Source organism: Protopterus annectens, chromosome 12.part0, assembly GCF_019279795.1.
Source record: "Protopterus annectens isolate FY-2018-M chromosome 12.part0, PAN1.0, whole genome shotgun sequence".
Lineage (NCBI taxonomy): Eukaryota > Metazoa > Chordata > Ceratodontiformes > Protopteridae > Protopterus > Protopterus annectens.
The window spans coordinates 1,575,361,804-1,575,385,285 of NC_056746.1; the positions used below are offsets into that span (position 1 = coordinate 1,575,361,804).

The 23,482-nt window shown below is 39.8% G+C and overlaps 1 protein-coding gene across 1 annotated transcript in view; it reads right to left on the reverse strand.

Annotated features, from left to right (window-relative positions):
• Window positions 1–5,050: 5,050 nt before the first annotated feature.
• Window positions 5,051–23,482, reverse strand: part of CDR2L (cerebellar degeneration related protein 2 like) — a 379,334-nt gene continuing 360,902 nt past the window's right edge. The window contains exons 4-5 of the mRNA XM_044090524.1: window positions 22,346–22,510; window positions 5,051–7,221 (exon numbers count right to left, since the gene is read on the reverse strand). Coding sequence (XP_043946459.1) covers window positions 6,327–7,221; window positions 22,346–22,510 — 1,060 coding nt within the window. The 3' untranslated portion in view covers window positions 5,051–6,326. The remainder of the gene's footprint in view (window positions 7,222–22,345; window positions 22,511–23,482) is intronic.

Genomic DNA, 23,482 nt, shown 5'->3' on the forward strand with positions numbered 1-23,482 from the left:
TTCTGGGAGCAGGAGGCAAAGAATCAGGGGCCAAACTAGATTCCAAAAAGGCATCATCAACAATGTCTAGTGCAGCAGATAAAGGCCTATGCTGAGGCAAGAGTAAAAAATCCCTAAGCCTTGTTTTCGAATCAGAAAAATCCTGGATTTCCCAATGAAAATGCTCCCTTAGAGTGTGCAAGGTTTCACCAAAAGAAAAATCATCCGGAGGGGAAGCATAGGGAATAGAGTCCTCTGCATCAGAATCCTCATAAGTAGATAAGGGTAAATCCAGACCATCAGAAGAATCAGAAAAATCAGAATCCTAGTCAGAAGATTCATAAACAATTTCAGTCCTAGGTCTCTTAGAAGAGGGTGGTTGGCTTCCCTTGATTAAAGTTATAAGATCTTCAGCCATTCTTATCATTTGTTTTTTAGGCATAGAGGCCTGAGCATGCGGTCTGGGCATCGGTTTTCTAGGCATGGTTCAAGGTTTAGGCCTTAAAGAAGGAGGCGTTGGTTTAATATGCAAGTCTGTAGGCCTGAATACACCCTCAGTAGCCGGTGCCTGCACAGTGGCTCCGAACCCATCCAAGGTAGAGACATCCGCAGGTCCCACAGTTGAAGCATCTCGTGGCATACCAGACTCATGGATCTCAGTAGAGGTCTACGAATCAGAAAGTAGCGGGTATCAGGGGCTGTGAAAGTGCCTCACTGAGTACCGGCGAACTGGCGACTGGCTTAGGAGAAGCGTCGTCGGCAGCTTTGGACCTAGGCAGCCTGACTCTGTCTTTACCTTTGTGTTTTTTAGGAATTCTGGTAGTCGGATGGATTACCGACAACATTTCTGGATAATTGAACTGAGAACCGAAATATTTAGAGGCGAAAATATACCGATGATGGATAGTGCACTGATTCAATAAAGCACAAAACCGACAGCAAGGTACGTTGTGGTCAGGGCCTAGGCAAAGAATACAGTACGAATGAAAATCTTTGTGAGGTATTTGTTTTCCAGAAGAAATGCAATTATTAACTTTTACTGACATCGGTAAGGAGCAAGAAAAAGTTTCCCTAATGGGGTACTTAGCTTTAGTTGAAGACTTCAGTTGTGAAACTCGAAAACGAAAATTTCAGGAGTCGGCTGATCGGCACTTGCGAACTGCTTCTGCTTCGGGCACTGCACGGCAAGAAAGACTGATATAATGGCGTCGGCTGTATGCTTTATACCCCTGACGACCTGACGTCATGGAAGAAGGGACAGCAACCAATGCAGGACCCAAGACTTTGTTAATCAGGCCAACTGAGAGCTACTGCAAGCAGATCACCCAAATGTGATGACTGCAACAGTGAAACACGAAGAACATCTGTAGAACTACAAACCTCAGGATGCTTCTGGGTGATACACTCAGTCTGCAATGTTTGAAGCATGTGTGGACTGAGGTCCTTTTAGCTGCATCACAAATAATTTTGAGATGTTATACTTCTGAAGAAAGATGTATGCTCTGTATGCCCTTACCTGACCTCCTAGTGCTTTGCCATGGTGGCCATAGACTCCGCTATGTCCTCAAGTTACCTGAGCTTGTAATATAATAATTCCTCATACTGCATGAGCTCAAACATTTCAGGCCTGTCTAACAAGTACTCAAGCTTGTCAGGAAATGCAACACTTTATAGAGGACAAGCCCTCTGGACCTTCCTTATGAGGACAAAGCTCCTCCCACAACTCCAAACATAATTATGCTAAGTCTAAGTTTAATGCACCTTGGAGGAAAAAAAGCATACTCTGACAGAAGGGTAAGGCTTGCCTTATTCTTTCTTGGAGGGCTGTGAGATCAGATCTTCTATTATTAGATCCATATAAGCAACATCATTTTATCTTTATCTGTCTCTGTGAAAAGGAGAGTACTTTAACTATTACACTCAATCTATGACACCAGCTTAGGTGATCCTACCAACTGCCTGCATGCTGCAGTCATAACAGAAGGCAATGCAATTAGTTAGCAATATATAAAAATGTGTAAACGATGTCTGCTTTGACTACTAGACGTAATGGAGACAAAAACAGTCTATCTAAATTCCTTTGTCATCTCAATGCAGTGTCTTAAGTTTCTGTGCACATCCATTCAGTACCACACCTTCTTAACTTTGCTCTAAGGCCTAGGATAGAAGACTGGTTTTATTCCCTGAGACCACATTTCGTAATGAGGAAATGTTAGTTCTAAGGCTTACCCTATCTTGGTGAAAAACGGTATATGGCTCTGTTCACATCAAGGCTTGCCTCTCCGAAATTCTCCTGGAAGAGGTAAAAGCTATGTCAGTATCTCAACAGGCAGCACCCTTGCCTTTAGTGTTAGAAGATCGGAAGACTGTGGGTTCTATTCCCACACCAGGTAAATGGATTAATTTTCCATTGCTGTGCACAATAAGGGAGGTACTGCACTCTTTAGTGTGCCATCCTTTAAATGAGATGTTAAATAGAATTCCATCTGCCTGAGTTGATATAGCTTAGGTGGATGTAAAAGATTCCATGGCATTTTTTTGAAAATAGAGTAGGAGAGGTGCCCTGTTAAAACATCCCCAAGTCAACATGAATACCACCTTGAGTGTACTCTGAAAAGAGGATACTGGCCTAGTGGGACAAACCTGGTCATCAAAGAATAAATAAATAGCCACTAAAAACAGGGTCTTCCATAAAGAAATCCCCTGAAAAAAGACACTACCCTAGTCTGACTAACCTGTCAACAAAGAGTAAATAAATAATCACTAAGACTAGAATCTTCCATAACATAAATTTTAAAGCTGTTGAAGAAACTGATGCAAAAAGGGGGCAATGTCAGCTTCTTTACTACAAAGCTTAAGTCCCAAGGAGGAGGTATGGTCCCCATGGTTGGTCTAAGGTGAAAGCCCCCCTCAAAAACTGCTTAACTGTTGAGTGAGATACCATGAGGGATCCAGAGGAAGGCATGTTGTAATGGTTAGCAAGTACATCTTAACTGTTGTATATGATAGCCCATTCTCAAAAAAAAAACTCAGAAGGTACAGGGGAGTATACTCTGTCTGATACTTTGAGAACTTAATAGGGAACCTTTTTGTTCAGCCAGATAATACTTCCTGGTACTGCATATTCAAGCTTTCCATAAAATGCAGCTCTGAAAGGAAATAGGCTAAGATCATCCACGTGGCTGACTTGAGTCTTTTCAGACTTGAGTGTTTGACCCTTGTGTGAGCATGGGACCTGATAATATTCCAGCAGTTTATGGTGATATTGATGTAAATAAATTTTGACTACTATCACTTGATTTTTTAATAATCGGTTATATTCTGCCACTGTTCCTGCTAGTTGGAAATTTGGAGACGTAATTGCAGGTCATAAGAGGGGCTCAATCATCAATACAAGTAATTACAGACCTATCAGTCTTACTTACCTGCTGGGGAAGTGTCTACTTTCCTTTCTTAATCAAGACTTTTAGGGATGTTTAATGCACCTCGTGCAACATGATTTCACAAGAAAACACTATATTCACTAATTTAACTGAATTTTATGACCCTATGACAATTAACTTAGATATGGTTATGTCTGTAGTGGTAGTCTATTTGGACTTGTCTAAGGCTTTTGTCAGTGTCCCACATTCCGCTATCATTGATATTGTGCAAAAACACAAAGTTAATCCACACATTGTTCACTGGATGGCTAACTGGCTTGTGGTTTACTGCAGAGACAAAGGACAGAAAATGTCACATCTAACTGGCTTGAAGTGAACAAAGCGATCCCCCAGTTCTAGTTCCAGTATTGTTTAACCTGGTATTTTCATTTATTCTTAAGATATCTAATGTTTGAATGACCAAGTATGCGGATGATATTAAACTAGGTAGTGTTATTACGTTCAGAGAGGATGTTGACCACTTCAACACTTAGACGTGTTTGGTGGCTGAATGGTTAGACTTAAATGGACTAAAACCTAATACAGATAAATGTGCTACTTTGCATTTTGGGAAAACAGTGGTTGAATATCAAATAAACTTAGGCCCTGACAAGTTACAGAAGCTGACAGAATATAAGGATTTGGGTGTTATTAAATTTAATCATTTTAAGTATAGCACTAATGCCTTACAAGGTAAAGCTAAAATATTAAAACTTATTGGCTTAATTTTTAAGAACTTTACAAAAATAAATAATGAATGCTTTTTGAGGTTGTTCATAACATAACTTCATTCTTCAAATTAGACTTTAGACTAAAACTGTACTTGTCTGAACTGGTGATAACTCAGGACAAAATATAAAAGGTCTCATGGCATTTATTTAAGGTTATTCTCACTAGACACAGCATATTTTTAGGACAGACCCAAAACAGTATTCATACTTTGTAAGGCAAATTTGGCTAGAACACCTAGGAAGCTCCTCTGTTGTTTTTATATATTTACTTATTTAACATTTGTTGACCGGGAAAGTCCAACTTGGAACAAAGCCAATTTTCAGCGGAGGCCCACGGAGAAATGTTCCAGATGCATGTCTTTGTAACATGGGAGGAAAATAAATAAAAAATACACAGACACTAAATTACGGCTGAAAGATTGCAGTGCTAGAATTTACTGTGTTATATAGGAAGGACTGGTCTTTTGAAAACATTGTTACAGATGTTCCTTATAATATGTCAGGGTACCTGCAACCATGTATTCAAGGTGTTACATGCTGTTATTAGTTTCTATCCATTTTTTTTGTGCATAGTTTCATAATGAACTTTCTTTGAAGCCATGCAGGGCCACCTACTACACCTATAAAAACAAGACAGGTGTATAAAGTTAAGATAAATGCTGGCAGACAAAACTAATATAGAAAAAAAAAAGATATCACCCTTTTCCTGGATAATTCTGTAACAATATAAAGAATGCTTAAGGCATACAAAAACCTGGAGCACAGCCTTTAAATACAGAAAATATTTCTTTTGATTGCTGAATTCCCACATACCGCAGATGCTTTTTACATTTGGTGCATCTGAATAAATACGGAGCAAAGTAAATACTGCAGTGGACAATGCAGCAGATGTAAATAAAGATACAAAGCAAGCATGAGAATGTTTAAGTTGAAGAACTTCATTGTTATACGTCAAAACATACTCAGCATAAAGGATCTAAGAGTATGATCTTTAATCCAATGCCTTTCTAGCCAACAAAAATAGAACCAAACACAGCCTAAATAATGTTCAAGTCCTACTGACTCCAGCTTAAAACCATACAGATTAGCAACACAGTAGCAGATAACTCAGACTGGTCCGTGGTCTTTACACATATGTATGAATAGTTGAACAAAAAAAAATCTGTTGACTCACAAAATCAATCTGTTTCAGTGACTCACATCTCACTGAACCACCAAAATAAGGTTCAACATGGGTCAGGGGAAAGTCCAGTTGTCTGCATTTCCATGATCAGCAGATCAAGCTTCAACCAAATTCCATCAGTGAAACCTGAGATGCCCAAAGTGGAACCAAACAATATGAGCAAAAGCTGGTACAGCATATACAGAGTTCTAACATATTCTGATGTAGTGAATCCAAAATTCTAGCACTGCAAACTTTCAGCCATAATTTAAAGTGTATGTGTGTTAAATTTACATAACTCTACTTGTGTAAGCGAAGCATCCTTTAATAACTCTATTTGTAAAATGCAAGTATTCTTTAAGGAAGCTTACCTAAAAATGAGTGTATATTCCTTAATTACATATACCTACAAAAGTAAAAGTAACAGCTTCCATTTAAGCTTCTGCTGGCCATACCTTGCTCAGCTATGCAAAGTGTTGTTATCCTCTTCCTAACTTGATTAGAATTTACCATTTTAAAAATTTGGCAGCATTGACTCACATATAATACTGGCATTATTTTCCATTAATAAACTGTCATTAGTTTACTAGTTAAGTGCATTTTAATATAATGCAAGAAATAAAATCATTAAAAATCCACCCCTGTGAGACATGCACACATATAAAAATATATAGTATTAAGTTTGCTGAATATCCTAAAAACTTTCTCTGGTTCAAAAAAAGTTAAAGCATTTTACAGCCTATCGCTTACTGTACTCTTAAGGGAAGTAAAAATCTTTGCAGTATCAACATTCAAACTATAAAGGTAAAACTGCAATGTTCTGGTTGTCACACTAGTAAGAGTATTCTAGGACAAGTAGGCAAATAAGAGATGTAAGTGTTTTCTTTAATAAATAAATACTAGAATAAATACAAGCTATATGGCAGGGTTTACTTGGAAACCTTGTTTTTAACTCACGAATTAATATCTGTTTTTGTCTTCTAATTAAGGGAGATAAAATACATGAAAAAATACATGCTATATGGCAAGGGTTTACTTGGAAACCTTGTTTTTACTTGTTTTAACTTTGCTTGAATTAATATCTGCTTTCGTCTTTTGAATTCGAGAGAAGATCTCCTTAAACAGCGCTTTGTACTCAGGTTGACTCTGTTCGAGCCTCTTGTCCACTGCGTCAACATGCTTACTGATATTCTTCTCTGTGGTAATCCTATCTTCTGGCTCATGGGCCTCACACAGGAAGTCTCTAAAAGAGCTGTCCCGAGAGATGGGACGGGAGGTTTGCACACCTGTATGTCGCAGCCCCTCATCATGTCGTCGACATTTACTCAGAAGCTCCTCATACTTCTCCAGAAGAGCATGGTACTGTTCATCAACTTCTCTCAAAATAGACATACCTCGCTTGCGTACATTGTTGGCATGCAGTGTGTAGTTGCCCTCATGTCGTGTCACAGCATCTTTTGTTACGATAATATTGAGAGCTGTATCACTGCAGCTTTTGCGGACTGCATTCCCCTGACCAGCTACTAATGAGAAGCTTTGAGACTTGCTCCCGTCTCCATCGAGAATGTCTACATAATCAGACTCAGGAGTATTATTCAGCGGCTCAAGCAAGGTTTCGGAAAGGTTATCTTCTCTACTCAGCAAGTATTTTTTCACCTGCTTCATCTGTTGGAGCTCAACCAGTTCCATCTCAAGTTCCTTGACACGTGCCCTGCAGCCTTCCATCTCACACATCCGCTGTTCCAGCTCAGAGTATTCCTGTAGCACAGTGGAATACGCCTGTTCAGCCTGTTCTTTTCTCTGTCGCTCCTGGTTCACCTGCGCACGCAGTGAAGTCACCATCTCCAGCAAGCGTTCATTTTCTCTCACCAGAGGTTTAGAGTCTAACTCTGTCATGGATCCCATAAGCAGAAAGTTATCCTCATATCTACAATGAGACAAAAAAACAAGAAAAGAATCTATGAATATGCTGTCATATTCAACAACTTGATCTAATCACTGTTTGACCTATCAATTTTTAATATAACAAGTAAGTACTAGACTAGCTACCCTTGTGGGCCATTTTAAGCTTTGCTAATTTCCCCTGGTGAAAATTGAACCCTGTATCTCTTGTCTGGGAAGTAAATGCCTTAAACATTATGCAAACCCCCAGTTATTTAACATCTGTACTACTTCTTCCCCTCTGATTCTTCCTCTTGTTCTATCCAATAATAAGTACATTCCTACTTCATTTATATGCTTAGATTATATTCCCTCTGTCACTTCTTTCCTTTCTGCTAACAACATATTTAAATGATGTACTGCTTTCATATTTCATGTGACTAACCACTTCAATATACTTACTGTTATCTGTAGCCTCTCTATTAATTTAGCCTCTTCCTCTCTCTGTATCACTTCAGTACACAGGATGAGGCCTTGTCATTGTCCAATAAAAGGACAGTAACATTTTCTCATCCCTAGATTTAAATCCTCTCAAAACAATCCTCCTGTATTAATCATCTTCAACACTATTTTCTAGGGCTAAGTACTATGATGGAATACCACAACTGCAAGCAGCATGGACTCCTAGCAAGTGAAGGCTATTCCTTCTCTTCACCAAGAACTCTGACGCCACATTTGGAGTGCAGTGGTCTGTACCATTACTACATGGCAACAACATTAAGTTCCTGGACAAAAGCATAAACTGGAATGTGAGGCAGGATGGACAATCTGCAGAATGAGTAAAGGCTTCTGTGGTAACACATACTTAAAGAAGAACAGAAGGAACAAGGATAGCATGGTCTGAAATTACAGGATTCAGGTCGTCAGTAGTATAAAGTAAGGCAGCAAGCGCCATTACATCAGTTTTTCTTGCCCTAACCTGTCAGGAGCCCCCATGTGGTGGAAGAACCCCATCAGTCAAAAGTAAATACCAATATGGCCCTTGTAAGGAAAGAGAAGAAAGAAGAGGGGGATGGAGGGAGGGAAATCAGGACTGCAACAGTGAATACACTCATACATCTACATTTATGGTACGTGTATACCACTGTACTATGTTCTTCATGTTTCACTGCAGTCATCACATTTGGGTTGATTCCCAAAGCTGAGGAAATGGGTGGAGGCAGTCAAGGAAACTAGGGGCTGGCTAGGATGCCCTGCAATACTGCAGAGGCAAACCCTGCCCTGGATTTGGAGAAGACAGGCAGATGGTAATATTTGGTAAAGGTGTGAATAGATGTCCAGGTGGCAGCCTCCAGGATATCCCAGATGGGGACTCCTCTGAGGAAAGCTGCATAGGTGGAAGCTGCTCTGGTTGAGTGTGTCCTGACCCCCTTGGTGGGAGGCTTTCCATGTTGTTCATAGCAGAAATGGATGCAGTGTGCTATCCATTTGGAAATGGTTTGTTTGGAGATGGTTTTACCCTCAGCCCCTGCAGCTAAGCTAACCAGCAATTGATCAGACTTTCTGAAGGATTTAGTCCTGTCTAGATAGAATCTGAGCTGTCTGTGCACATCTAGAGAGGGCAGGATCCTTTCCCCCTTGTTCTGTGGGTTAGGAAAAAAGATGGGCAAATGAATGGATTGGTTGAGAGCCACTGGACACCACCTTGGGCATGAAGGATGGGTTAGTCTTGAGGGATACCCTGTCAGCATGGAAGAATGATGCAGGGTTCCACAGCCATGAGTGCTTACAGCTCGGAGACCCTTCTGGCTGAAGTGATGGCCAGAAGGAAAGCTGTCTTCCAGGAGAGAAATTTTAGCTCTGCTGAAGAGGCTTGTTCAAAGGATGAGCTTTTCCAACACAAAGTTAACGTCCCAAGCTGGGGTTGGTGCTCTTCTGGGTGGCCTCGAGTTGTTAGCCCCTCTTAGGAACTGTTTGATCAAAGGGTGAGAGAAAAGGGGCTGCTCAGTGGGAAAATGAGCAGAGATAGCAGAGGCATGAATTTCAATAGAGGAAAAAGAGAGGCCACTGTGTAGCAGGTCAGCTAAGTAATCCAGGATGAGAGGGAGGGAGGGCTGTGCCGTATTGGCTCCCTTAGCCTGAATCTAGGTGCAGAACCTTTTCCATTTGTCAGCATAAGACTTTCTAGTGCTAGGGCATCTGGCCTCATGTATAACATCTAGAACCTGTTTACTAAGGTTGGCAGATTGATTAGGGGTTAGGGAATAAGTCAAACTGTCAAATTAAGTGTCTGCAATTGGGGATGCATGAATTCCCCTTCCCTCTGGATCAGGAGGTTTGGAATCTGAAGAAGATGCCATGGTGGCAGTGGGGACAGGCTGCACAGCAAGGGGTACCAGTGCTGGTGAGGCCAGTCTGGAGCTATAAGAATTGTCCTTGGTTTTTCCTCCTTTATTTTGAGCAGTACCCTGGGGATGAGAGGTAGAGGAGGAAAGGCATAGACCGATAGATTGACCCAGGGGAAGAACATGGCATCCACTTTCCAAGCCATGCAGTGATGCTCCCTGGTGCAGAACCTGCTGAGCTGATGGTTGGTGTGGGAGGCAAAGAGGTCGACCATCGGGGTGCTCCATTTCTGAGTTATTAGGGTGAAGGTTCTTCTGTTGAGCTGCCACTTGTGTGGGTCCAGAAGATTTCTGCTTAAGTGGTCTGCCAGAGAGTTGATAGAGCCTGGTAGGAATTGTGTTAACAGGTGGAGTTGCATGGCAGAGGTTGTGGGCCAAAGGGTCATGGCCAGCCTGCATAGAGGGTAGGAGTGAGTCCCTCCCTGCTTGTTGATATACCACATCACAATGGTGTTGTCTGTTTTGATCAGGAGAGTCCCTGGGAAGAGAAGGGGCTTGAAAGCTATCACGGCGTGCTGGACAGCTAGCATCTCTTTTTGGTTGATGTGCAGATGGATTTGCTGTGGGCTCCAGTGGCCCTGTATGCACCTGCCATCCAGGTGTGCACCCCAAGTACAGTCAAATGCGTCTGTGGTGAGGGTCTGGGCGGCAGGGGGTGGTGAGAAAGGTAGTCCCTTGTTGTGGAAGCATGCTGTTACCCACCAAAGGAAATATTTTCTGAGGTAAGGTATTATAGGTAAAAGAGTCTCCAGGTCTTGACAGTGTTGACACCAAAGGCTTTTTAGGTACCATTAAACTTTCCTCACATGCTGTCTGGCATATGGAATGATTAGAATGCAAGATGCCATGAACCCCAGAGCTTGCCGGATTTTCCTTGCAGACAGCTGGGGTCTGGTGACTAGTTGAGAGAAGTAGGCTGTCAGGAAAGTTTGCTTTTCTGGTGTAAGGAATGCCATCTGGGATACTGTGTCCAGGCTTGCTCCCAGGAATATAATCCTTTGGGTGGGTACCTGTTTGGATTTCTTTTCTTTAATTGTGTACCCTAGGGAGGTTAGTAGGGACTTTACAAAGGCCAGGTGCTTGAGCAGTTTTTCCTGGGTGTTTGCCTGGATTAGGCAGTCATCTAAGTATGGGTAAATCTGGATATTCCTTTGTCTGCAAAAGGCAATGGCTGGAGCCAGACATTTTGTGAAAACTCTGGGAGCAGTAAATAAGCCAAAGGGAAGAGCAGAGAACTGAAAGTGATACTTCCTGCATGATGCCCTGATAGGAATGTGGAGGTAGGCCTTTTTTAGGTCTAGGGTGGCTAGCCAAGCATCCTTGGAGACCATGGGTAGCAGCTGCTGGAGGGTGAGCATTTTGGGATCACCAGGAAAGTGCTTAGAATGGATAGATCGAGGATGGGGTGCCAGGTGCCCTCTTTTCTGGTTACCAGAAAAAGTCTAGAGTAGAAACCTTGGCCTTTCTGTTCTGCAGGAACGTGCTCTACTGCCCTCACAGAGAGCAGTGAAAGGACTTGCTTTGTGAGTTCTTACCAAGAGGGGGTGGCTTAGACCTCCCTGGCTTTGAAGTGAAGGTAGTCCACTGCTTAGATCTCTGCATTCCCTGTGGCTGCTGTCTGGGGGGTCTGGTTCCCCGGGGGTCTGGGCTGAACTGGCCTGGAGGGAGCAGGAAAGGACCAGTGCTTTGTGGAACAATCCCTGCTGAACCTGGGTGGCTGGACCTGTAAGACATCCTTAACTGTCTGCATAGATTTTGCTTTTTCTTCCATCTTTTTAAGACCTCTTCTGCCTTAGTGCCAAATAAGTTGTCTTTGTACAAGGGGGCATCCAACAATTTAGATTTAACATGGTCTGGCAAGGGCTGTTCCTTAAGCCATGCATGCTTTCCAAGGACAGATCCGGTAACTGTTGCCCTACAAGAAGCTTCTAGGGTGTCAAAACCACAGTGCAAGGTGTGTTTAGTTACTTGACTTGCAGAATGCATTAACTCTTGTAACTCTTTAGATTCTACACAAGCAGGAAAATAAGACATTTATTTTTGTTTGAGGAGTTCCAGGGTATGCTGCTGAAATTTTAGCATATGGAACTGACAGTTTTGTGCTCTGATACCAAGAGTAGCTGAGGTGCATACTTTTTACCCCATCTGTCTAGTGCTCGGGAATCCCTATCTGAGGGGGTGGGATTCTTAGCAGAGGTTGCTTTAATCCCTTTAGGCCCTTGGGAAATTACCTCAGGGTGAGCAGTAGGATTTTTAAAAAGAAATTTGTATGAGTCAGGGACTCTGTAGTACCTGTCTGGTTTTCTGGTTGCAAGAGGGAGGGTGTCAGGAGTAAAACTGGATTCCAAGAAAACATCCTTCACAACATCCAGGACTGGGGGATGGTCAAAAGTCTGTGCTATGAAAGATCTAAGAACTCCCTGAGTCTCTTTTTAGACTGAGGGTAGTAATGACTTTACCATTGCAAATGCTCCCTTAAGGTATGAAGGGTTTCCCCAAAGGAAAAATCCTCTGGGGGATAGGCTGAAGGAAATGAATCCTCTGCATCAGAATCCTCATAAGCAGAGAGGGGTTGCATGTCTTCATATTCAGATGCATCAGAGTCCTTGGACTCCTGTTCAGACAAAACTACAGGGGATAGATCTCTTTTCTTTTTGGAAGGGGTAGCTTCGCTTCCCCTGATCAGCATGATAAGGTCTTCCTCCATTTTAAGCATTTGAGACTGAGGCAAGGAGGCAAGTGCCTGAGATTGGGTCGTCGGTTGGGGTGGTTCATACTCTGGGCCTAAGGAACTCGGTCATTTTCAAAAGAACGGTAGTCGCAAAAGAAGATGTAGGTTTGCGTCAAGAATCGGTAGTGCAAAGGACTTCCTCAGAAACCAGTGTCTGCTCAGCAGCTCTGGACCCATCCAAGGTAGAGACGACTGCAGGATCCTTAGTTGAAGAAGAGTTTTGCAGCATACCGGACTCTGAAAGGGTCTCGGTAGCGGCTGTGAATACACAGAAGCGGGCATCAGGTGCTGCGAATGTTCCTCACTGAGGACCGGAGAACTGACAACTAGCTTAACAGGAGCATTGTTCGAAGGTTTGGACCTGTGCGGTCTGTCTCTGTCTTTATCTTTATGTTTTTTCGGAAGGTCTGCTGTCAGATGGCTTACCAAAGCCATATCGGAGTTCGAGGACTAAGCAAAAATATCTAGTTACAATAAGGGTCCGACAACAGATAGTTCTGGCATTGAACAAAGCACAGAAGCAGCAGCGGGGGACATCGTGGTCTGGGCCTAAGCAAGTGACGCAGTAAGAATGAAAGTCTCGGTGTGGTATTTGCTTTCCACAGGCGAGACAATTGTTAACTTTTTCTGACATCGGTTAGTGCAAAAAAAAAGGATCCCCAACAGGGTACTTCGCTGTAGAAGACTTCAGCTTCAATTTGGTAGATGAAACTCAGGTAGCAGCCGACCAGCACTCATGCGAACTGCTTCTGCTTTGGGCTCCATGGCAAGAAAGACTGATGTAATGGGGTCGGCTGCCTTACTTTATACTACTGACAACATGATGTCAGTCCTGAAGCGACAGCAACCAAAGCAGAAATACTAAGCCTATGGTATTCGGGCCGGCCGTGGGAAACCCTGGCAGGGATAACCTAAATGTGATGACTGCAGCAGTGAAACACAAAGAACATCAGCACAGACAGCTTGACTGAGTCCTCATAACCAGTTTATTTGAGGCCCTTTGATTGGTAAGAATAATACTGTGGGAAGAAATAGTCAGGGAATTGTTATGGCTAGGCTTGTACAGGCCCTAGAGCTGATAGCCTAGTACCAACCTATGAACCATTTACCTTAAAATGTTATGACAGAATAATATAAACAGTTTATCTCTGGTCTTTTCTGAAAGGATGGTGTAACAATTTACCCAACTCCCTATAATACTAAATGGTACATGAAATTTCACCTGTGGTCTTGTAACACCAAATATTATAAATAGCTCACCTGATACTCATTGAAAGAGAATGGTTTAACAAATTTATGATGAAATTATTGTAAATGTGGCTTTGCAAAGGGAACAATATAAACAGTCTGTTGCAGTTTTTTGAGATTCTCAACATTTTTGCCTGAGATTATGTGACAGGGAAATGTATGAACAGTGTAACTGACAGGAAACAGTGCAGACTACTATCTGAAATCATATAGGTATACTGCATGTTGCCTTTAACCTAAAACCAATTCACAACAATATTACATAAACAGACTATCTAGGTCCCATGCTTAGTGTTAACAAACATGTTTTGTGTGCAACCAGTTTCAAATGTGTTAATGTGAAACACTTACCTGTACACCTTTACTCAGGGCATGAGTGAGCATTTACTAAGTGATATTTGTCTCAGAATGACTTGCAGAATTCACAGTTTAGCTGACTTCTCAAGAAAGATGGCTACACATCAAGTAAAAGCTTAATTTCAGCTCTCCCATTGTGAAAACAGAAACTCAGAAAGGAAAGTGGATTTGTCTTTTTGGGTAAATTTCAGCAACTGGCTAGTAAAAGCACTACATGAATGCCAGCAAAAAAGAAATTCAGAGAACCTACAAGAAAATCAGCCACAAAAGGTGAGGAGAAAACACTGGCTGGGAAGAATCCTGCAGCTGTTCAGCTAAAAGCAGTTCAAGTTCCAGCTTTGGTGCAAGACATGAATTCCATTAATCCAGAGGAAAACATAAGTCAAAGCTGATTAAAATAAAGGAAACACTGAAGGAGTATATCAACTCAAATAACTAAAGGCTGAAAAAATGGAAAAAGCTTTAAAAAGATATTAAGATGACCTGATAAACTACAAAAATTAGAGGTCGATGTGAAGAAAAGGCTGGCTGAGTGTGAGACTGCTCAAGAAGAGATGTTTCATAAAATGGTAGAATTAGAAGCTGGAGCACATAGGGCAAACTTGGAATTTCTGTTGTACCACAGAAACTAGAAGGAACAGAATGTATTAATTTTATGGAAGCACAAATAAGAAACTGGACTGGTATTCTACAGTGGGAATTGCTAACTGAAAGGGTATATTGTGTGTATGTTCCAAACCTGGCCATGAGAAAGCAACTCAGACCTTTAATTGTAAAAATGCAATCCTAGCAGCTAAAAGAGTTGATTCTGACAAAACTGTGGCAGAAGGACAAAGTAAGGTGGAAGACAGCATAGTGTTTGTGGAAAATGATTACTCACCATATACCAGGCAAAAGAGGAGTAACTTTATTCCAGCAATCAGGGAACGTCTAGAAGCAAGTGTGAGATTCATGCTGCTGTATCCAGTTATTTTCAGAATATTTTTTTCCTGGAGGGTCAAAATCATTCTTTGATGCACAACAGGCTAAGGAGGAAATACAAAAGTTTGTCCAACAAAAAGTGAATAATCAAACAGAAGATGATTCTGCTTCTTACTCTTTTGATAATAAAGTACACTGGGAGACTATTCCAGTGACACCTTTTCCAATGTTCAAATGAAAATGCTTGAGAGACAGAAAAAAGTACAAGAGTTGACTAGAAGAACCAGAAGTAAGTTGGAAATGAAACAGTGATTGGACATGGGAGATGGAGATCAACAGGAAGAAAACTAGCAACTTGGAAATTGAGGAATAAATGTGGGATTACAAAGGATTAATTATATTTGTGAAGTATGATGGAACAAGAAAACCTGGAAATACTTGACTTTTTTGACTTTGTTAAACTTGTAAGGGACTCCAAAGCATATGCCCTACTTCACGTCATTAATGTTTGGAAGAAGATTTAGGAGTGGGGAAGAGGAAGGAAAGAGTTAATTGCAACTATACAACATTTTGTTCTTAACAGTATTTTTATGATACATGTCATTAATTGTATCCTATAACGTAAATATTTTTCAGTTGATTTTGTGTGCAATAGGGATGCAAAAGTAAACAAGTGTACTGCTTTTTCCTTCTTCCCTTCTGCTTGTTCATTTTTAAGAAATGTAGGCATTGCAACGTAAAAAGTGAAGAAAGCCTGAACAAAAGAGCAACATAAGTAAAACTGATACAACTTTTCTTAATTTTGCATAAAGGAATAACTTGATTAAGACCCCTCTTTTGATTTAATAACAAGTTTTAAAGGGAAACAAATAAATAGAAGAAAACTTTATATAATGCATACTGAATAGTGTTTCCCTCTCGTCCATAAATGTTTACAGTGCAATGCATGTAGTGGAACACAACTGTGTATCTGGTTCTAATATTTCTATGGAGACAATCAGATAAGGGTCAATAAAAACAGAATGCTTCTTTCTTTCAATGGCAAGGGGAATGTTTTCTGAAAGCATTCATGTTTTTTTATCATTTGGAACAGGCAAAAGACAAAAACAGACATCAAGTAGAGGCACAGGCTGCACCATGTGTCTTTGCATGGATAACCTTCATTATAGGTTAATTACAACCTATGAGTATGACTGTCAATCTGGGAAAATTGTCCATATTAGCAGGGTTAAACTTCATTACTTGAAAATGTACAAAGCGTTGTATGTTAGAATTAAGTTAATAGGTTTTGGAGATGTTCTGAAGGTGAGCTTGTGTTTTTTTTTTTTTTTTTTTTTTTTTTTGTAGGGTATTCATTAAAACAAGAAGTTTTGTAAGATGTGACATAGGTACAAATGGATATGTCAAGAAACAACTGTATAAAAGATCATCCTGCCAAACATTAGTGTATGCACATAAAACAAAAGCTGAAACTATTAATAAAAAAAAATGTTATACATAACAGGTGGGAATAATAAATTCTTAACATAATGACACTTTCCATATTATCTTTAAATGTGAATGGTTTCATAAGCATATACAAAAAAAGAAAGAGCAGTGAACTATATTAAAAAAAGAAGAGTACAAATAACTATGCTACAAGAGACACATTTGGAAAGAACTCAGCATGTGAATTTGATAAAGAAAGGATGTCAGGATTTTTTAGTGGAATACCTGGGACAAAGAAAAAGGGGAGTACTTATATTAATTGAGAGAGGAGTTTCAATGGTGATAGAAGAGGGGAAAAGATAATGGAAGATTTGTAGGAATAAGGGGCTACTAACAAGGGAAGAGTATTATGCCTGCATGTATTTATATTCCACCTAAAACTGCTACATTGAAGCCTAAGAAAAGTCCGGGAGAAATAATCAGCTTTTAGCAGAGAATATTACTTATAGGTGGGGACCGCAATTTGATTTGCAACAGTGAAGATATATCTGGTTGATCTAGAAGGGTAAATATAACAAAATAGAGTTAATTTTTGAAGAAATTAATGAAAATATTTGGTATCAAAAGAGAAGGAGGCCCCAGTACACACAAAAGCCTATGCTAGTAACACAATGAGAAGCAAAAAAAGCAAAAAAAACCCGATGAAGCATTTGTGAACGTAAAAGCGCTTACCCTTGTTTTAATAAACTTGTATACTTTTAAAATATTTGGTATGGAAAATGTGAATTCAGCAGCAGGAGTTCGGACAAAATTTGCATATTATTTCCCATATAGGCTAGACAGAAATTATATTTCACAGGAACATGTGCATTTAATTGAAAGTACTGATATGCATCAAATAACTATTTCAAATCATGCACCAATAATAACTAAAATAAAAATGCAGGGTAATTAAATAAAAATGAGACACTGGAGCTTCCCCACCAATCTGTTAAAAAGAGAGGAATTTGAGGAATGAGTAGTGGAAATGATTTGGGAGTTATTAGATAAGATAGAAATTTATTCTGAAAATATAGCTAGGGAGTGGGATAAAATTAAAGTGGAGTTTAAAAATAGTGTGGAAATAAAAGAAAAAGAGATATAGTTAAGAAGTAACAATAATTATTTAAAGGGATTGACAAAGGTTAAAATATTTTATTTATTTATTTATTACTTTTATTTATTTATTTGACATTTCGTGACTGGGTTAGTCCAACTGAGCCAAAGCACTTTTTCTGCAGAGGCTTGGGGAGAAAAGCTCCACAAAAATAACATATGACTAGATTATTAGAACATGTAAAGTTAAAAGTATAAAAAAGTAAAAAAACATAGAACAATTTAATATAGATTTAACAGATATGAAATGCTCATACATAGTTTACAAAAGGAGAAAGAAAGCATTATAATTATATACAAATTTATGTCAGCTTAAACAAGTATGTCTAGCAGTACAATCGAAGAGGAGAGAAACATAATATACTATGAGCAATGTGGGTAAACATTTTGTGCTGCTGAAAGTTATAGTAGTTAAATGACAAGATAAGTGTGTACTGGTAAGCAGACATTCAAGCTATAAGTGTGTACTGGTAAGCAGACCGTCAAGCTATTTACCAGTAAGTATCACTGTAGAGTAGTAGTGAAAGGATAAGAGTGACAGGGAAGGAGAAAGTAGAAGTGGTAGGAGGGGTGGTGTAGTTAGGGGGAGCAAGAGAGGAGAGGAATTAGAGTTTAAGGAGGGTGTTTACAGTGGCCCCAGGTGCTTCTAAGAAAGTTTTTGGTGGCAATTTGGAAATGATATGGGTGTTTAATACTTCTAATACTGAGTGGAGGTTTATTCCAGGATAGAGCAGGAGAGTAGCTGTAAAGGTTTTGCCCTATATTGCGTTTAGGCTTGTATATTTGGAGTAGTTTTCGATCTTTGCTTTGGAGGGCCCGAGAAGGGATGTAGAAGGAGTCAAATGAGGAGATGTCTGGGCAGAAGAATGGTAGATACAAGATGGAATGTATGATCTGAAGCTGAGACAGAAGTAGTTGGTGGGGAAATTCAAACCAGTGTAAGCTTTCAAGAGAGAGACAGTGGTGAGAATAATAGGTTTGACTGGCAGCAAAATCTGGCAACTTCATTGTATGTGGTTTCCACTTTAGTTAAAAAAGAGCTCTGAATGTTAGTGAAGATTTGTGAGCCACAGAATAGGGCTGGAAGGAGGTAGACCTGGGAGAGGAGATTTTTGCATTGACAAAAAACAAATAAGATGGAAACCACAGTGAAGGAACTTCTTCTTTATTATAATCCACAGGTAGAGTTAAGCGCTTTCATCCCTGTAGGGACTTCTTCAGATTTTTGCATTGCTTGATAGGAACTTTGTTTTTTTTTATAAAGGAGTCCAAGTTTCTGTTGTTTTTTATGCTGTTTAGAATGTGTATATCAAATTTGAGCTGATTGTCAATTATGACCCCCAATAGCTTGGTGTGAGATTCAACTGCAATAGGTGTGTTATTTAGGGATGAGATTGAGAAGGTAGATTTAAGGTGGCTATACATTTTAGGAAGAAAGAGCAAGACTTTGGTCTTTTTAGGACTTAGGATTAGTTGATTGTTTGAGAGACAATTTTCAGTGGATAAGAAGGATTTTTCCATAATGGAATTTAGTTCAGGGAGGCAACTGGCTATGGTGATGACTGTGGAGTCATCTGCATATTGGACTAGTGATGAGAGTGGACAGGAAGTATACAAATGATTGGTAAAGATGTTGAACAATAAAGGACCAATAATTGATCCTTGTGGAACTCCCTGCTTGACTGGAAGTGCAGGGGAAAGAGAAGAGAGCCATTTGACAGACTGGAGTCAGTCACTAAGGCAACTAGCAAATCAGGAAACAGTACAAGTGGAAAGATTCATGTCAGACAGTTTGGCTAATAAGAGTGGGTGGGAGACTGTGTCGAATGGTTTTGAGAGATTGAGGAACAGGCATGAGACCAATTTGTTATTATCTCTGGCTTGGGAGATAGTGTTGATGAAGAATATAAGTGCTGCTGAGGTACTGTGTTTAGGGCAAAAAACATGTTGTGTTGGGGTAAGTAGATTTCTTTTAATGCGGTAGTGTAAGATCTGTTTGTGTATACACTTTTATAATATTTTGGATAGAGAGGATAGAATAGCTATGGGCCTGAAGTTGGCGAGTTCTGTGGAGTTACCTCCTTTGTGGATGGGTATGGTAAAGAATTTTTTCCAGACTGTGGAGACTTTTGATTCGGTTAAAGAGCAACTGATAAGTATTTTGATAGGAAGAGCAAGTGACTTAGATGCTACCTGGATAAAGAACAGAGGTATGTTGTCACCTGAGGGGGAACAGGGTTTGAATTTGAGAAGTAAGGATTTAATGTAGCTAGTAGATACTGTTGTCAAGGAGAAGGTTTTTGTAGAATTATTGGATGCAGGATGGTATGAGTGATTATCTGCATGAGTGTCTGAGTAGGTATGAGATGTCAACTTGCTGACAGAATCAATGAAGTAAGAGTTAAAGTTGGAAGCTATTTCTAGTGAAGTATTGGGCAGGGGTTAGGAAATGTGGGTTTCATGGATGTAGTATTTGGCTTAAGGAGTGCCAGAATTATTTTGGGTTGGAATTGTGTGAGGTAGGTGATTATAGAAGTTTTTTTTGTCATTACTGATGTGTTTCTTGGTAAGGTTGCGTAATTCTTTGTAGGTTCGGAGATGGGGGGAGCTTTGTTTTGGACCAAGTTTTCCATGCCCTGTCTCTTTTAGCATTAAGGAACAAGTACTATGTGCTAGCCAGGGAGAGCTGATCGATTTGACTCTTACAGTTCTTAGAGGGGCAAGGGAGTTGAGTATGTTAAGGAATATGGAATTAAATTGTAGTACTGCAGAATAGGGGGGGGGGGGATTTCAAAGGACAAGAAGAGGAGCAATTGCAGAATGCAAAGCAGAAAATGGAGGATTATCTTGATAATATGCATGAGTTTAGAAAAATTGCTGCTAAGCAACTGGTTTTTATAATAACTCCAGAGCACAAAAACTTTTACTACAATGGCTCAGGCAACAGAAAGCAGCAAGGGTTGTTGCCAAGCTTAGGGAGCCTATAACAAGAAAAATAACCAGGGATCCTGAAGCGGTAATATAAATATTTCAGAAATGTTATGAAAATATGTATAAAGCAGAGAAATGTGGAACTCCAGAAAAAAAGTTCAAATGGAAATGTTTATGGAACAATTAAATACACAAAGGTTAAAGGTAGATGAGGCTCAATTACTAACTGTTAAGATAGGAGGAGATGAGATAAAAATGGTGATGTATAACCACTGTACAGGAAACAGAAAACCAAAGAAACTGTGTTGGGTAAAACCTTGGTGCAGAAATAAATCCAAATGAAAGGTAAAAAGTAAAAAATGCACCAAGATAACACACAGCAAACGTTTAATCACAGCAAAGTACAAAGTGGTAAGCGCTTTCACAACCAAAGTTGCTTCATCAGACACCACAGTAAAAAATGCACAGGTTTAAATAGAGATTCTAAAATGCCAATTAATCAATAAAAATCACACAATGATTAAGTATCTTTTATAATGATTTTTATACGTTTTTTAAGTGCTTTCTCATGTATAGTATTTGATTCCTTCTTGTACAATGTTTTTAAGCAATGTTTTTAAGCAATGCTTTTTTTAGTTTGAGCATGAGGCTTAATTGTTTTTCACTGCTACTTAATCATTGTGTGATTTTTATTGATTAATTGGCATTTTAGAATCTCTATTTAAACCTGTGCATTTTTTACTGTGGTGTCTGATGAAGCAACTTTGGTTGTGAAAGCGCTTACCACTTTGTACTTTGCTGTGATTAAACGTTTGCTGTGTGTTATCTTGGTGCATTTTTTACTTTTTACCTTTCACTGTACAGGAAAGTCGCCAGGAATACACGTGAAAGTATAAAAACTGTATTAGAAAGTGTAAGTCACTTAGACAGATGAAGTTTCTATAGCCCATTAAAGAAAGGTCAGCATTGCCGGTATTTCTTGCTAACTGCTCTGACAGAAAATGTTATAATCAGTTTAAATGGTGTCTATCGCAGACAAATAAGAGACAGGTTGTGTTTGGTCTTTCAGTTGTGACATGCCAGTTCCATGAAAATAAGGAACACTACACTCTGACATTCTGTGGACAAAACAGGTGCAATTTACCTGGTACATATCATATAACATAATGGATTGAAACTTGGGTCCTGCATTTCAGATATGAAAAGGAGCAATCTGGTTTAATATAGGGTACTTGCATTACCAGGGAAGGCAGAACCACTTAAAATGAAAGAGGTGGATAGTTGTATCCGGCCACTTACAGGAAAAAGAAAACCAACATCTCAATTAGGGGAAAATTGGAATAGTTTTTTCTTTGTCTCTCAGACTTAAATAATGTCACTTCCAACAAAAGTATACTTTGGTGGGGCCTGGGCAACTAACATAAAGGCATTTTGCAAATAGCAAGGCATCAAAAGTTTTGTTTGGAGTGTTTTATATAAGGCAATACAGTAACCATTACACTGAGGCCAGATTTATTTCTGTTTCACAAATTGACGTGTAAGTCAATTTTGACTGAAACTCTTCAAACTGACAAACTGAAGATAGCTAAGCATATCCCATGTAAGCCAGAATGTACAAGGTATGTTTTTAAGGAGGTGACAATTTGTCCAGCAGAAGGCACCAAGTGTCCCATTTACAAACACAAAAAATGAAAAGGTTTCAAGTGAGCCATAAAAAGAAAAATATACTCAGGATGTTCTGTTACTAACTATCCACATAAGGGCTTTTAATTTAATAATTTTAGTATAGGTGTTGTATCTTTAATTCTGCATTTGAAATACATAACATAGAAAAAAAGGGTAGACAAGTGACTGCACAGAAGTTTGGTGTACAAATCAGAAATTTCTATCATCTCTGGGCAACATATAGAAACGTTGCTTTTTCATGTGCAAAAATATAAGTAGATAACCTTACTGGCTACCACTCAAATAGCAGCTTCTGCTCAAAGGCTTACCTGGGACTCAAACACAGCTCCTTCAAACAAGGAAATGTGTGAATAGTTCTCCTTCTCTCTCTCTTTTGACGCCGCACTCGTAGCTGTTCAAGGTTTCGCATTTCTTCCACCTGATTCTGTAGCTGTTCTATATGAGTCTGCAAGGTTTCAATGGTTTCTGATAACCTATGGCGGCAAAAGGGAGGAAACATAGTTTAAATGGATTATGCAGTTTTTGGAGGGCAGGTAGCTATCTCAAAAGTTTCATACTGATAGGGTTTTTATTCCTTCAGCCCATTCAAAAGAACTTCTAACTTACTGCTGTATAGCTTTTACCCAATTGTTCCTTTCAATACCTCATTCATCCTTTTAGTACCTTTCCCCTCCACAAAAAGTACAGTTTTGTACCTACCATAAATGTAGATGTCCGATAGGAATGCATCTGCAGTCCTTACAAATGGGTTGTCCTGTCGTCAGGCAGCCCTTCGGTCGGCCGGATTCCAAAGTCTGGGTCTGGCCTCGGCTGGTGTCGCACTTCACCCGACGTCATAGCTGCAGTTATTCGGGTATAAAGGCATCAGCCGACGCCATTTTCCTCAGTGTTTCTTGCCCCAGATGCCAGGTGCCCTCTTGGAAGTCTAAATTTGGATAAATGCCAATGATTCCAAATAGTAGAGAGCAAACACAAAAAATAAACATGTATGTACATATATACAAACAAATACAACATAATAGATCCCCCCAGCTAGCTATAAGATGGGCAAATACCCTAGGAGTACCACAGAGGGGAAGGCGAGTGGGTAATCCTGACTGCAGATGCATTCCTATCGGACATCTACATTTATGGTAGGTACAAAACTGTACTATGTCCTTCAAGGATGCATCTGCAGTCCTTACAAATGGGTAGAATACCATAGCCAAACTGGGGGAGGAGGGAAAAAGAAATTATGGTGTAGTTAGGATCCCTTGTAAAACAGCAGTGGCAAAACCTGCTCGGGATCTAGAGTATAAAGGTAAATTATAATGCTTGGCAAATGTATGCACGGAGGTCCAAGTAGCAGCCTCTATAATGTCCTTGGTAGCCACTCCTCGTAAGAAGGCTGTGGTAGTAGCTGTAGCCCTTGTAGAGTGAGGCCTGATGTTTTCTGGAGTTTTCTT